This window comes from Bufo gargarizans, chromosome 1 (genome assembly GCF_014858855.1).
Source record: "Bufo gargarizans isolate SCDJY-AF-19 chromosome 1, ASM1485885v1, whole genome shotgun sequence".
In the NCBI taxonomy this organism is placed as follows: Eukaryota; Metazoa; Chordata; class Amphibia; order Anura; family Bufonidae; genus Bufo; species Bufo gargarizans.
The window spans coordinates 580905477-580919607 of record NC_058080.1 but is presented as its reverse complement, the minus strand read 5'-3'; the positions used below and the strand labels follow the sequence as shown (position 1 = coordinate 580919607).

Below are 14131 nucleotides of genomic sequence, written 5' to 3'. Positions count from 1 at the left end.
CGGATCCGGATTTCCAGTCTGCGCAGACCTTTAAAAATGCAAAAAAAAAATATTAATACCGGATCCGTTTTTCCGGATGACACCGGAGAGACTGATCCAGTATGTCAATGCATTTGTCGGACGGATCCGCATTGTGATGGACCATGTGATTGGACCATGTGATGTGACGTCACCACAGGTCCTTTAGCCGGCAGCTCATGATTAAAGTAGTAAGGAGATCGGCAACTACGCGATCAAGAGAAGAAGGTGAGTTAATTATTTTTTAACCCTCAATTGACCTTCTACTAAGCATTCTGTATTAAAGATTGCTATTATTTCCCCTTATAACCATGTTATAAGGGAAAATAATTACATCTACACAACCTTGAACCCAAACCTGAACTTCAGTGAAGAAGTTCGGGTCTGGGTACCACAGTCAGTTTTTTATCAGGAGCGTGCAAAACGCATTGCACCCGCGTGATAAAAACTGAACGGAACGCAATCGCAGTCAAAACTGACCGCGATTGGGTAGCTACTCGCGCGGGTTTGCCGCAATACACCCGGGACGCATCCTGAACAAATCAGTCACACCCGTGTGAACCCAGCCTATAGAGCATGCTGCGATTTTTACGCAAAAGTGATGCGTGAAAATCACTGCTCATGTGCACAGCCCCATAGAAATGAATGGGTCCGGATTCAGTGCGGGTGCAATGCGTTCACCTCACGCATTGCACCCGCGTGGAAATCTCGCCCGTGTGAACTCAGCCTTAGGCTGGGTTAACACGGGCGTGTCCGGATGCGTCCTGGTGTATTGCGGCAAACCCGCGCAATTAGGTACGCAATTGCAGTCAGTTTTGACTGCGACTGCGTTCCGATGTTCAGTTTTTATCGCGCGGGTGCAATGTGTTTTGCACTTGCGTGATAAAAAACCGACTGTGGTACACAGACCCAAACTTCTTCACAGACGTTCAGGTTTGGGTTAGTTGTAGTGAAGATTGTATTATTTTCCCTTATAACATGGTTATAAGGGAAAATAATAGCATTCTGAATACAGAATGCTTAGTAGGTGATCAATTGAGGGTTAAAAAAATAAATAAAAATTAACTCACCTTCTCCTCTTGATCGCGTAGTTCCCGGTCTCTTCTTTAATGATGAACTAACTGCTAGGACCTGTGGTGACGTCAGATCACATGCTCCAATCACATGGTCCATCACCACGGTGATGGACCATGTGATTGGAGCATGTGATCTGACGTCACCAAAGGTCCTTTAGCCGACAGCTCATCAGAAGAGACCGGGAACTACGAGATCAAGAGGAGAAGGCGAGTTAATTTTTTTTTTTTAACCCTCAATTGACCACCTACTAAGCATTCTGTATTCAGAATGCTATTATTTTCCCTTATAACCATGTTATAAGGGAAAATAATACAGTGAATAAACACAATGGTCAGGAGAGGACCTCACTAACTTCTATGGGAGAGTTTCCTAGGCATGTTCTGTGACCTGTGCAGAGGTACAAGCAAGGAGTAGATATGCTCTGTGACCTGTGCAGCAGTCATTGTACAAGCAAGGAGTAAATCTGCTTTGACAATTACCTATAGTGAATGGAGTATCCTGGGTTACCTATACACAGATATGCTGTTATTCTAATCCTGATTGTAATGATAAGGAGATAACTGCAGTAAAGCGATCTGTTCAGCCCAAGAAGTGGTGCCTATTATTAGGCCTAGTTGGCAAGGTGAAAACTACACAATTTTATGGCACGATCTATATTGACATGGAAAATTTAAAATAACAATCACCAAAAATTCTTTAAAGGGGTTTTCTGAGATTTTAATACTGATCACCTATCCTTTAGATAGGACAACAGTATCTGAACGGTAGGAGTACGATCCCTGGGACCCCCGCCGATCAGCTGTTTGATAAGACAGCGGCACTCGCAGTACTCCTTTGTCAGGGAAAGTGTAAAAGTGTGTATTACACTTTTGTGTAAGAAAGTGTAATGCACGCCAGTTTTTTGGTGCAAAATATGGTTAAAAAAAGGATGAGTTTTCAATACTAAATCTTCCCCCCGTGTTGCTGACAAACAATGATATTATGCACCACATAAAAGATGCAACTGATAACAAATGAGTGATTAGGTGGACACATTTATATAGAAACAAGCAGTTGCTCTCCTGCTCCAATCACACGATCATATTTTTGGCTCTGCATCTGAACCACATTTTTTGCGGATTGGATGCGGACCCATTCATTTCAACGAGGCCGCATCCTGTGCTCTGCCCGCATCCGTATGTCCATTCCACAGCGCTGCAAAAATGATAGAACAGGCCTTATTCTTGTCTGTTTTGCGGACAAGAATAGGCATTGTTACACCGTGTCTGCAAAAATAATAAAAAAACCTCTTAACCCTTTAGTGACCACCCATACATGTTTTTACGGCAGTCACTAAGGGGGCCTTAGGCTGGGCCGCCACTTTTTTACAGCGGCCCAGGCTACGCGCTGCAGGGGTCCCCCCGCGGCCCTGCTCTAACAGCCAGGACCGGCAGGAGTGCCCGTCCGGACTGTTTAACACTTTACATGCTGCGGGCAATAGTGCCCGCCGCATGTAAAGTGCTGACAGAGGGAGTGGACTCCCTGTGTCTCCCATTGGAACCCTGAAAATGCGATCGCGGGGTGCCAATGTGTGTGAGGGCTGCCTGGAGTCGGATGTAGGCCCCAGTGCAGCCTTCAGTAATATCCAGTAGGCTGCGCCTCTCTGGCGCAGCCTGCTGGTCAATGTTAGAATAGCATTTCCATTAAAATGCAATGCACTATAGGGATAGTGCACTGCATTTTAAAAGCAATAAAAAAAGCTGTCTGTTAACCCTTTGAGGGCCGACCAAGGGACGTATTTTTCCCATGTTCTTAATTGCCCGTATCATCTGATTAAGAACTTAAAATCCATTTATTTTTTGTTTGAGTCAAAATATTCGTTCTTATCAACAAATGAATCTAGCTTTATTTATTGTTCAAATACATTCTTAAAGGGAAAAAAATATAATTATTTTTATATTGATGACGGTAATCTTATGGTCCTCAAAGGGTTAAAGACCCCTTGTGGGACTATTACATGGTAAAAAAAAATAAAAAAAAAAATAAAATCATTTATTCAATTTAAAAAATAAATAAAAGTACGCTTTGAAAATACGCTTTTCAATGAAAAAAAAAAGTTACAATATTCTTCCCCATATGTTTAGTATTGCCGAGTCCAGAACGGCCCGCACTACATAAATATCATGTAAATTATACCCTACCGTGAATGCCGTAAAAATAAAGACACAATTGATCATTTATTCTTAGTTGTCACCGAAAAATCGTAATAACAAGTGATAAAAAAGCACAATTTACTCCAAAATGATACCAATAAAAAATACAAGTTGTCCCACAAAAATCAAGCCCTGACACAACTCCATAGAAAGAAAAAAAAAAAAAAAAAAAAAGTTATAGGTCTTGGGAAGCGGCAATGCAAAAAAAAAAAAGAAAAAAAAAAAAAAAGAAAAGGGGGGTTTTATTGCAAAAAGTAGTAAAATGTAAAGAAAAGAAAAAAAAATATGTATTTGGTATCACTGTAATCATACTGACCCAGAGAATAAAGATATTGTTATTTATACCGAAAAATGAACGCCGTTTGCCGTTTTTTCCATCTCCCTCCCAGAAAGAGTTACGGTAATAAAAGTTAAATCAGAAAGTTATGTGTACTCCAAAATGGCGCCAATAAAAACTATAACTTGTCCCACAAAAAAAAACAACCTGTCAAAGCTATATAGAGACTGAAAAATAAAAACGCTATAGCTCGATGAAAAAAGGAAGAAAAACGCTTGGTCAGTAAGGTCCAAAACAGGCTAGTCACTAAGGGGTTAAGATGCACCAGCAAGACTGAATAGATAACTAACTAGAAGTACTAAAGAATAGTTCCTCGTCCAAAAAGGCTACCTGAATAATCATAGTAGCAGAAATAAATGGGAAAGTTAATTATCATCCATACCTCAAACTCTTCCCAAAAGCCCTGCTTAAATTTATCGGCAGTTTCAGCAGGTTTACTTAGCTCCTTCACTCGACTCTCAATTTCTGCTGCATTTATACGCGTTGTATTCAAAGGCTGAAATAAAGCAATACGAAAGGGTTACTACATGCACTGAAATTGTAACACTGGGCAACTTCTTTTCCCTACACAAGTTTTTCTCCATTTTGCCTTTTAGGCTACTTTCACACTGGCATTTTTGTTTCCATTTCCGAGATCCGTTCAGGCTCTCACAAGAGGTCCAAAAGCGGATTAGTTTTGCCCTAATGCATTCTGAATGGTAAAGGATCTGCTCAGAATGCATCAGTTTGCCTCTGTTCAGTCACCATTAAGCTCTGTAGGCGGACACCAAAATGCTGCAAGCGTCCGTCTGACGAAACTGAGCCAAATGGATCCGTCCTGGCACACAATGTAAGTCAACGGGGACGGATCAGTTTTCACTGACACAATATGACACCGTAGAAAACGGATTTGTCCCCCATTGACTTTCAATGGTGTTCAAGACTGATCCGTTTTGGCTATGTTAAAGATAATACAAACGGATCCGTTCTGAACAGATGCAGACGGTTGTATTATCTGAACGGATGCGTTTGTGCAGATCCATGACGGATCCGCACCAAACGCGAGTGTTAAGTAGCCTTATTTATCCATCCATATTTATTTTGTACCTGTTTGAGTTGCAGAACTGTTCCAAGTGTTTCAACCATTGGGTTCTTCTTATAATGTTCCACCAGATCTGTCAAAGAATCAAATTTCTCTCCACCACCGACATCATATTTGAGATCCTGAAAAAAAAATAAAAAAAATTGATTTTTGGAATTGGAGGGCTTCGTTCTATCATTTCTTGTTGTAACATGTAGGGCTGATTTGCTATCCTTTTCCAATGTCTTTTTTTATTATATATTTTTTTCAAATGGATAAGTTAAAGGGATTGTCCTGACCCCAGGAAACCCTGGAAAACAACCCTGGAATGGAACTGCCTTTACAAAGCAGTTCCATTCCATCACTGAGGCTTCCATCCCTTCGACTGGAAGTGGCAATATGCAGCCATTCTTTGGCCTCAGCGGTGACGTGTGCAGAGTCTCAGCTGTCACACGCTGCTCAGGACAGGTCACTGCTGAGGTCGGCAAGTGGCTGCAGCAGTCCACATGAACATAGATGGAATGTCATCACTTCTGGTCTGCCAGATATAGGAGCCTCAGTCAGAAGTGGAACAGAGCGGTGAATGGGTTCCTTTCTTCTCTGGTTTTTTTTTGGGAACAAACTCATTTTTTATATGGGTAAGGGTCCATTCACACATCTGTAGAATAGGTCCGCATCCGTTCAGCAAATTGTGGAAGGGGTGCGGACCCATTCATTCTCTATGGGGCAGGAATGGATGCGAACAGCACACAGTGTGCTGTCTGCATCCGCGTTTCCGGAGCACACCCCCGATCTTCCTGTCCGCGGCTCCGGGGAAAAAAAAAAAAAAAAAAAAAAAAAAGGTAGAACATGTCCTATTCTTGTCCACAATTGCGGACAAGAACAGGCAGTTCTATGGAGGTGCCGACCGGGTGTATTGTGGATCCGCAATGCACTACAGACGTGTGAATGGACCCTTAGAGGGGTGTCAGATAAACCCTTTAACATACCCATAAATTTCCGTGCGGGTTCAGTCAGGATTAAAACGTCAATTTGTCTTCATTTGACAAGTATCAGTCACAATTCTATTTGTAATGGGACAGACAATTGAAAACTGTCTCATTTTTCTGTCCTGTTGGTCAATAGGATCCTGACAGATTTGAGACTATCCTATCCTAAAAAAAACAGGACTTTAAAAGACTTGGTGTGAACCTAGCCTAAACTGATTAAAAAGCTATTGGCAAATTGATTCCAGCTTCCATCAATAGCAATACAGATTATGATAGATCATATCATAAATAACGGAACCGATGAAGACTGATATAAACTGGAGGCCTTCTGCATCGGTTAGAGTCACCTAGAAATCAGAAAGAGGAATCATAATTCATAACCACCTTCTAGCTGCCTCATGTCAAAAGCAGAATGTCCCAGTACATCCATGATAAAGGACTATACAGCTGCCCTTCAGGTAGGAGACCTTATTACCCTCACAGCAAACCTCGTTCCACATGGGTAGCAGAGTCCTCAGGTCAGTTGGGTATAACCAAGATAACAGGTAACCCAGTAAACAAGTCCCTAGACCCATTTAGCCCGGTTCCTCTGCCCTACAGTCCATCATTTTCCTTTTGTAGCCAAGGAATATATGAACACGTCAATGCAATGCTATCAGCATGTATACAAATTGAAGACCTTCCGCTGTGTTAATTCATCTTTGCAGCATGGGATCCTTACTCAGGATTGAATTCTTTAGGACTTGCCAACTTGACTATGGAGCATGACAGACAGAACTAGGGCATCGGAATAATTCTAGACACAGAAATCTCTGCTGACGTCCTCATTACCAGCATACCTCAAGGACAAAATATACAAGTGTTTACTGGAAATGGCTCGGCATTTTCCATCTGATTAGATAGAGTTGTTTTGCAGCTTCTTATTAAATCGTAATGAATGCCAGGGTTGTGAGCAGTCTCTCATACAAGCAGGATGAAAGCCGATTCATGGCGGATCCATAGAATAAAGGAATGAAGCAGTATGGCACTTATACACAGCAAAGGAAAAAGGTGAAACGCGCTTCGTTATATACAGTATATGGCCACAAGCAATAGCTCAATCTGTAGTAGGACACCGACAGTAAGAAGCATCTCCTTCATCCAAAAGTCTCAATCTATATATCACCAGCTTAAGTGAGCATTCACACGTCCGTGTTTTTCTTCCGCGTCCGTTCCGTTTTTTTGCGGACCCCTGGACTGAAAACATTCTAGGAAACCCCATTTTAGTCCTATATCAGTTCTTTGCGGACCGTGAAAAACAGATGACACACGGAAGCACCACATCCGTATTATACGGACTTACGGAACGGAAACGGAAAGATAACTGAAGACATATGGAACACACTGATCCGTGATTTAACCAACACGGTCGTGTGAATGCTCCCTAAGGCCTCATGCACACGACAGTATTGCTTTTTCAGTGTTTTGCGGTCCGTTTTTTACGGATCCGTTGTTCCGTTTTTTGTTTCCTGTTGTGTTTCCGTTTCCTTTCCGTTCCGTTTTTCCGTATGCCATATACAGTATACAGTAATTACATAGAAAAAATTGGGCTGTGCATAACATTTTCAATAGATGGTTCAGGAAAAAACGGAACGGAAACGGAAGACATACGGATGCATTTCCGTATGTGTTCCGTTTTTTTTTGCGGACCCATTGACTTGAATGGAGCCAAGCACCGTGATTTGCGGACAAGTATAGGACATGTTCTATCTTTTCACGGCACGGAAATACTGAAATACTGAAACGGAATGCACACTGAGACACTTCAGTATTTTTTGCTGAACCATTGAAATGAATGGTTCAGTATATGTTCCGTATACTGAGCTCAAAAAACGTCCAGTATACTGAACGCAAAATACTGTCGTGTGCATGAGCCCTAAGGCTGTATTACACTGGCAGATTTTATGCCAGATGATGCAACGCTCGGTAGCAATAATCTGGCAGTGTAATACTGCCGCCAATTACCTAATGAAGAAGCAAACGCTCATTCATCGGTCAATCGTGATTTTTCAGCATGCTAAAAGTTGATGATTTGTAGCCGGCAAATAACTAGACAGTATGGGGCGGAGCAATGGCATAACTATTGCTCCTCCCTATGTTGTGGAGGAGATCACTGGATGTAATAGCAGCGGTCTCTTCCGCTAGCGAGCAGGCGATTGCCAAAAAGGAACGCTTCCTTTGCGACAATCTGATTCTAATCTGCAAAAACTGAGCATGTACAGAGGTTCTTGCATGAGACACATGAAACCATGAAAATAAACTGATGTGAAGACTGAATTGCCCCACTGACGTGGGCCATGGCGCTGTCCATTTTTAAAACCCATGGGAGAGAATAAAGTCTGTCTGAGTAAGAACCAAAGCACCCTAGAGCTGAGGCAGCATGCACACAGTTGTGTATCGGGCTATTCCAGATATGGTGAAGTCCGGCAGTCTGTTCCTCTGCCAGAGTTCACAACACATATGTGAACTTAGCCTAAAACTGTCACAGAAAATGCAGATAGTAACATCCCTAGTGATTGGAACTTGCTGGTCACTGTAAAGCTGGCCATACACGACACAGGGGCTTGTTAGGTGGACAATTAGGACTCCTGACTCCATCATAACCATGCTGAGGATGCCCGTTTACTTTAGTGGGGCTTGGAAAATAACTTCTCTGGCAGCAGCTTACCTCCGGCAGGAAAAAAGGATTATTCACGCTGAAATCCAACATGCCAACACAAGCAAGCCACCATACACATAAGATGGTCAGTCCCCTCTAGGACCACGTTCACAGACTTCGACTACAGGAACGTTACGTCCAGATTTTGCTGAATATTTTACTGTGGATTTCACCTTTTACTTTGGGTGAAATAGCCCCCGCTGATGAGGACATCATCTGGCTTTGAAATTCCACAGCACGCACTGAACGTATGGAAGGAATCTAACACTGAATCCACAGTAAATGACCACCTATAATAGGACTCCGAAGATGATGGGGATTCCTATGTAGGTAAAGACTTTGATGTATGGTTTCCACTTGAAATGTTTACATTTTGGCCATTGCTCGTGTCAAAAGGAGTGTGTCCCTACCCAGGGAAAGGGAGACATCCATACACAACTGAATGGACAATGCCATAGTCCGTAGGGACACACTGCCAACGCTAATGCTCAGTTTCAATCTAGTTGTAAATTTGTAATCGGAATAACACCCCTGGTGTACATAATAAATAAAAATGAATGACCTACCTGGCACCGTATCATGACGTGTGTCACCTTAGACTTGCCGTCATTGTTCTCTCCTTTGTCATCACCTGTGCGAACAGACAAGACAAAATCTCCAGGGTGACTCTGGCTTTCACGCACCAGAAAGCTTCCATGTTTGCCCTTCTCAGTTAGCAACTTTTCGGCCTCCTTCCCTGAGAGATGACCGTGAAACCACCTAAACGCCAAACAGAAGAGGAACTTATGGTCTGATGCGCAAAAGGTTCAAGGATGTTCTATCACTTCTGGATCAATCAACGATTACATGAAAAATGAGGGATGTGTATTGGTCAGATTAACCCTTTAATGACCAAGCAGTTTTGGCCCTAAATGACCAGACAATGTTTAGCGATTTTGCGCATGTGGTGCTTTAACAAGTTTTATTTATTTTTTTTACTACAAAAATCATGAGGCTTTTTTGGGTGACATATAGGGCTGTTTTTATTACATTTTTATAGAACTGTAATGTAGTCTAGTAATTTAGTTCGTGTTATTCATATTTTTAAAAGTTGCATTGAAGTATTAGAACAGGTTGACTATTTTGCGTCAGCCGTTCTGATATATATGTACAGCTATGACAATTGTGTAGGCGGTGTTGTTGTTTTTATTATTCTGCCTTTATTATACACAGTTGAGGCACAGGATTATGACCACCAGCTAATAACCAGATATAGGCTACTTTCACATCTGCGCTTTCCCTTTTCGCTATGGAGATCCGTCATAGGATCTCAATAGCGGGGGAAAATGCTTCAAGTTTGTCCCAATTCATTGTCAATGGGGACAAACCTGAACTAAAGGGAACGGAGTGCACCAGAATGCATTCCGTTCCGTTTCATTGCGTTCCCATCGCAGACAGAATAACGTCGCAAGCAGCGTTTTTCTGTCCGCTATGTGGTGTGCAGCAAGACGGATCCATCATGACTTCGCACTGTAAGTCAATGGTGCTGGATGCATTTTCTCCGACACAAAAGAAAACGGATCCGTCCACCATTGACTTACGGTGATTTTAGAGACAAATCCGTCAAGGCTATTTTAAAGATAATACAACCGGATCCATTCATAACATATGCAGACGGTTGTATTATCATGACATATGTGAACATAGCCTAACCGTCGTTACCGAGAGTGGCTCAATTAGGTCCTGGTAGTTGTCACAGGTATCTGGAGCCATGCTGACTGCAGTGCATCCCACAGCTGGTGGGGAAGGAACCAAAGAGTGATCTAGGTGGTCCCACAGATGCTCAATTGGGTTCAAGTATAGGGAACTAAGGGGCCAGGGTAGTAATTTGAAGTCTTGGTCATGCAATGTCGGATATGTCTAGCCATGTGACATGTCCCATCGTCATGCTGGAAGATCCAATCCGCCCCAGGGAAGACAATCAGCATGTATAAGTGTACGTGATCTGCAAGGATGGATTCACACCAAATCAGTTGAGAGTACTTTCCACAGAGAATTCTTAAGACCATAATGCTGCCACCACCAGCTTTTGTTTTTCCATCAATGGTTGTGGGGTGTTTGTTCTGACGTTTCTCGTCTGACACACCAACGTCCATCCATTCAATAAAGCAGAAAACGTGAAGACAACCCTTTGCCAACCAGTGGAGGTCTGAATCAGTTACTGACATGAAAATGAAAGCATTTTCTGCCAATGAGGTGCAGCGACCATCTGCGTCAGAGCTCCATACTCAGTAGAGTTCGCTGAACTTTAGTTTGAGACGCACACCTGGTTGCCCCCTGGTCAGTCCGCCCTTGCACACCTTCTTAGCCAATGGCCACCTCAGGTTCCATGTTGTTTTTTCAAAATGGTGCCATTTGTCCACTCGCCATACGTTTTCACCACAGCAGCTGATTTGGGCCTGCCCCCAGAAATTACATGATTGACAGGTCCAATAGAGGGGGTGGAACTGCTGCCACCTCTATTCACTACATTGCACTCAACGAGTGCTATTCAGACTAGAACAAAAAATAAAAAAATTTAATAAATAAAAAAAGGACAGAATCATTTATAAATTGCTTCTGTCTTCTCATTGGGGTCCCCAGCTGTCTCATTGTGGGAGAGCTTCAAACCTGTGCTATATATTTATAATGCTGTAGGTTTAAAGGGTTTCTGTCATCAGAAAAATGGTTATTAACCTGGCTGACATTAGCGGTGTGCTAATGTCAGCTGAACATAACTATATTAGTCCCATGTCACTATGTGCCACCGTTATTTAGAAAAACAAACTTTTATAATGTGCAAATGAGCCTCTAGGAGCAGGGGGGGGGGGGGTGTTGCACCTGCTCCTAGAGGCTCCGTTCGCTCACCTCTTTCCACGCCCTTCTACACTTGATTGACGGGGCCAGGCCAGCGTTGGTCTCCTCCTGCCAGCCCTGTCTGCTGGAAAAATCTCATTCAGTTCAGTATTTGGCGCAGGCGCAATGAGGGAAGGATGCTCGCCGGCTGCCGGCTTCCCGATTGCGCCTAAACTGAATACGTTGCAGTGAGGAAGCCAGCTTGTCGGCGAACGTCCTCGTCTTACTGAGCATGCGCCGAACACTGAACGGGGCGGCGCAGGGGCGAGATTTCCCCGGCAGACAGGAGACCAACGCTGGCCTGGCCCTGTCAATCAATTGTAGAAGGGCGTGGAAAGAGGCGAGCGAACTGAGCCTCTAGGAGCAGGTGCAACACCCCCCTCCTAGGCTCATTTGCATATTATAAAAGTTCGTTTTTCTAAATAATGGTGGCACATAGTGACATGGGACTAATATAGTTATGTTCAGCTGACATTAGCACACCGCTAATGTCAGCCAGGTTAATACCCATTTTTCTGATGACAGAAACCCTTTCAAGGCCAGTACTATGAGCCAGCCATACATGTACAATATGTGGTCCTAAACTGTAGATTTCACTATTAGTAAAAAAAAGAACAACTGTTGAAGCCTATGGACATATACACCTAATGAAATGGGATTTGTGTAGTTCCCACATTAACTCCTTGGACTGTATCCCATATGGCATGATATGGTATGCCTCTGCCATGTGCATCTAATGACAGATTTTGGTAGTCGGTACAGAACACGGGCATTTAGGTAACTGACGTAGACTCACCTCTCCGACGTGGGATCGGCACAGTTTAGAGGATATTTCAGCTCAATAACATCCCCATTTTTTTCCTTCAGTTGTCCATGGTGTTCCATGTAATACTGAACCAACTCAGCGAGAGTAGCAAATTTTTCCCCTCCATACAAATCATAGTAATCACCGGTGTTCTGGATCTTAATGTGCGTCACTGCTCCATTCCTCCTACAATGAGAAGTAAGACAATCATCAATGTACTGTACATCTGGCCTAACACAGACTGCGTACAATGGAACTAATAGCCGTCGGCTAGTACATCCTCACATGCATGCAACTAAAATATTCTAGTTTTAGATTATGTTGTTTTGCACTAACTACCATACAATTAGGCCAATGCTACTAAGGGGTTAATATGGAGTACAGAAGAAATACTTTAAGGGTTTCTACCCCCAGAAATGCTGTTATGTAGCTGACAGCGATGCGCTAATGTCAATACTACATAAGTGTGTTCTTTACATTACTCCCTGCAGTCGTTCTGATAAAATACACACTTTTACAATATGCTAATGAGCCTCTAGGTGTTATGTGGGCGTAGATTCAGCACCTAGAGCATGGATGTCAAACTCATGGCCCTCCAGATGTTGCAAAACTACAACTCCCATCATTCCCTGATAGCTGTAGTATGCTCAGGCATGATGGGAGTTGTAGTTTTGCAACCGCTGGAGGGCCACGAGTTTGACATCCCTGACCTAGAGGTTCCGTCTACTCACACTTTATCCTGCCCAGGTCCTCTGTTCTGCCCACCCCGCTCCTCTTGATTGATGCCACGATTCGCAGCATCGCTTACGAAACCCCGCACCTGCGCCGTTAACTTCTGTATTCGGTGCAGGCGCAGTGAGTGAATGATGCGCCCCTGGTGCCGGATTCCTCACTGCGCCTGAGCAGACTACCTCACAGTGAGGAAGCCGGCATCAGGAGAGCGGCCTTCACTCACTGTGCCTGCGCCGAATACAGAAGTGAACGTCGCAGGTGCGGGGTTTCGTAAGCGATGCTGCGAATCGTGGCATCAATCAAGAGGAGCGGGGCGGGCAGAACAGGAGACCTGGGCGGGAAAAAGGGTGAGTAGACGGAGCCTCTAGGTGCTGATTTTACGCCCACATAGCACCTAGAGGCTCATTAGCATATAATAAAACTGTTTATTTTATCAGAACGGCTGCAGGGAGAAATGTAAAAAACACACTGTTATGTAGTGCTGAAATTAGCGCATCGCTGTCAGTCAGCTACATAACAGAAATTCTGGTGGTAGAAACCCTTTAAAGAGGACCTTTCATGGGTTTATATATTAGAAACTGGTATGCTTACCAGATATGGCGGCCCCTACAGATGCCAGCACATTTTTATTTTATTTTTAAATACCCCTCCGTTCCAGTGCTGTGTCCCCCACTGTTTTTCACACCCAGTATGTTCATTTAGAGTATCGGTACAGGGAGGAGGAGACAGCAGGGTTTCTCAATGGGCGTCTCCTTCTCCCCAATCACAGCATCAAAACCAGGGAGAAAAATAGCTCACCTTCCCCCTGGCTGTGACGCTCTCTTCTGCGATTGCACCAAGCTACAGTCAGGGAGAAGGAGACTGCGGGGGACAAAGGGATATTTTAGAAAAAAAAAATGTGCTGGTATCTGTAAGGGCCGCACTATCTGGTAAGAATACCAGTTTCCAACGTATAAACCCATGAAAGGTCCTCTTTAAAGCTGGGGCTACATGGCAACATGTCAAACAACATCCCATAGAACGACTGTCAATGGTGCTGTAATGCGACACTTTTCGACTGCTGGATTTTGTGTCGCAAGTCGCACATGACTTTCTCCATTGACTTTAAAGGGTTAATCCCATCTCAGACATTGATGGCATACTGGTACAATATGCTGCCAATGTCAGATAGGAGTGAGTTTCAATACCTATCTCCAGAACAGGCTCCCAAAAGTGAAGGAGCGCACACCACGCGTGCACAGCCACCACTTTTCACCTGTATGCCAGTTTCCGAAGTAGACATGGATATTTTCAGAACTTCCATAGAAGTGAATGGAGGGTGCTGCGCTTGCACAGTGTTCTCTCCTTCA

General features: G+C 43.5%; 1 protein-coding gene across 3 annotated transcripts in view; it reads right to left on the bottom strand.

The window, feature by feature from the left end:
* Positions 1-14131, bottom strand: part of PTPN11 (protein tyrosine phosphatase non-receptor type 11) — a 78461-nt gene that overhangs the window by 45355 nt on the left and 18975 nt on the right. For all 3 annotated transcript variants that reach the window (XM_044275800.1, XM_044275802.1, XM_044275803.1), the window contains 4 exons: positions 12042-12236; positions 8938-9130; positions 4711-4827; positions 4007-4120 (listed from right to left, as the gene is read on the bottom strand). In XM_044275800.1, coding sequence (XP_044131735.1) covers positions 4007-4120; positions 4711-4827; positions 8938-9130; positions 12042-12236 — 619 coding nt within the window. The remainder of the gene's footprint in view (positions 1-4006; positions 4121-4710; positions 4828-8937; positions 9131-12041; positions 12237-14131) is intronic.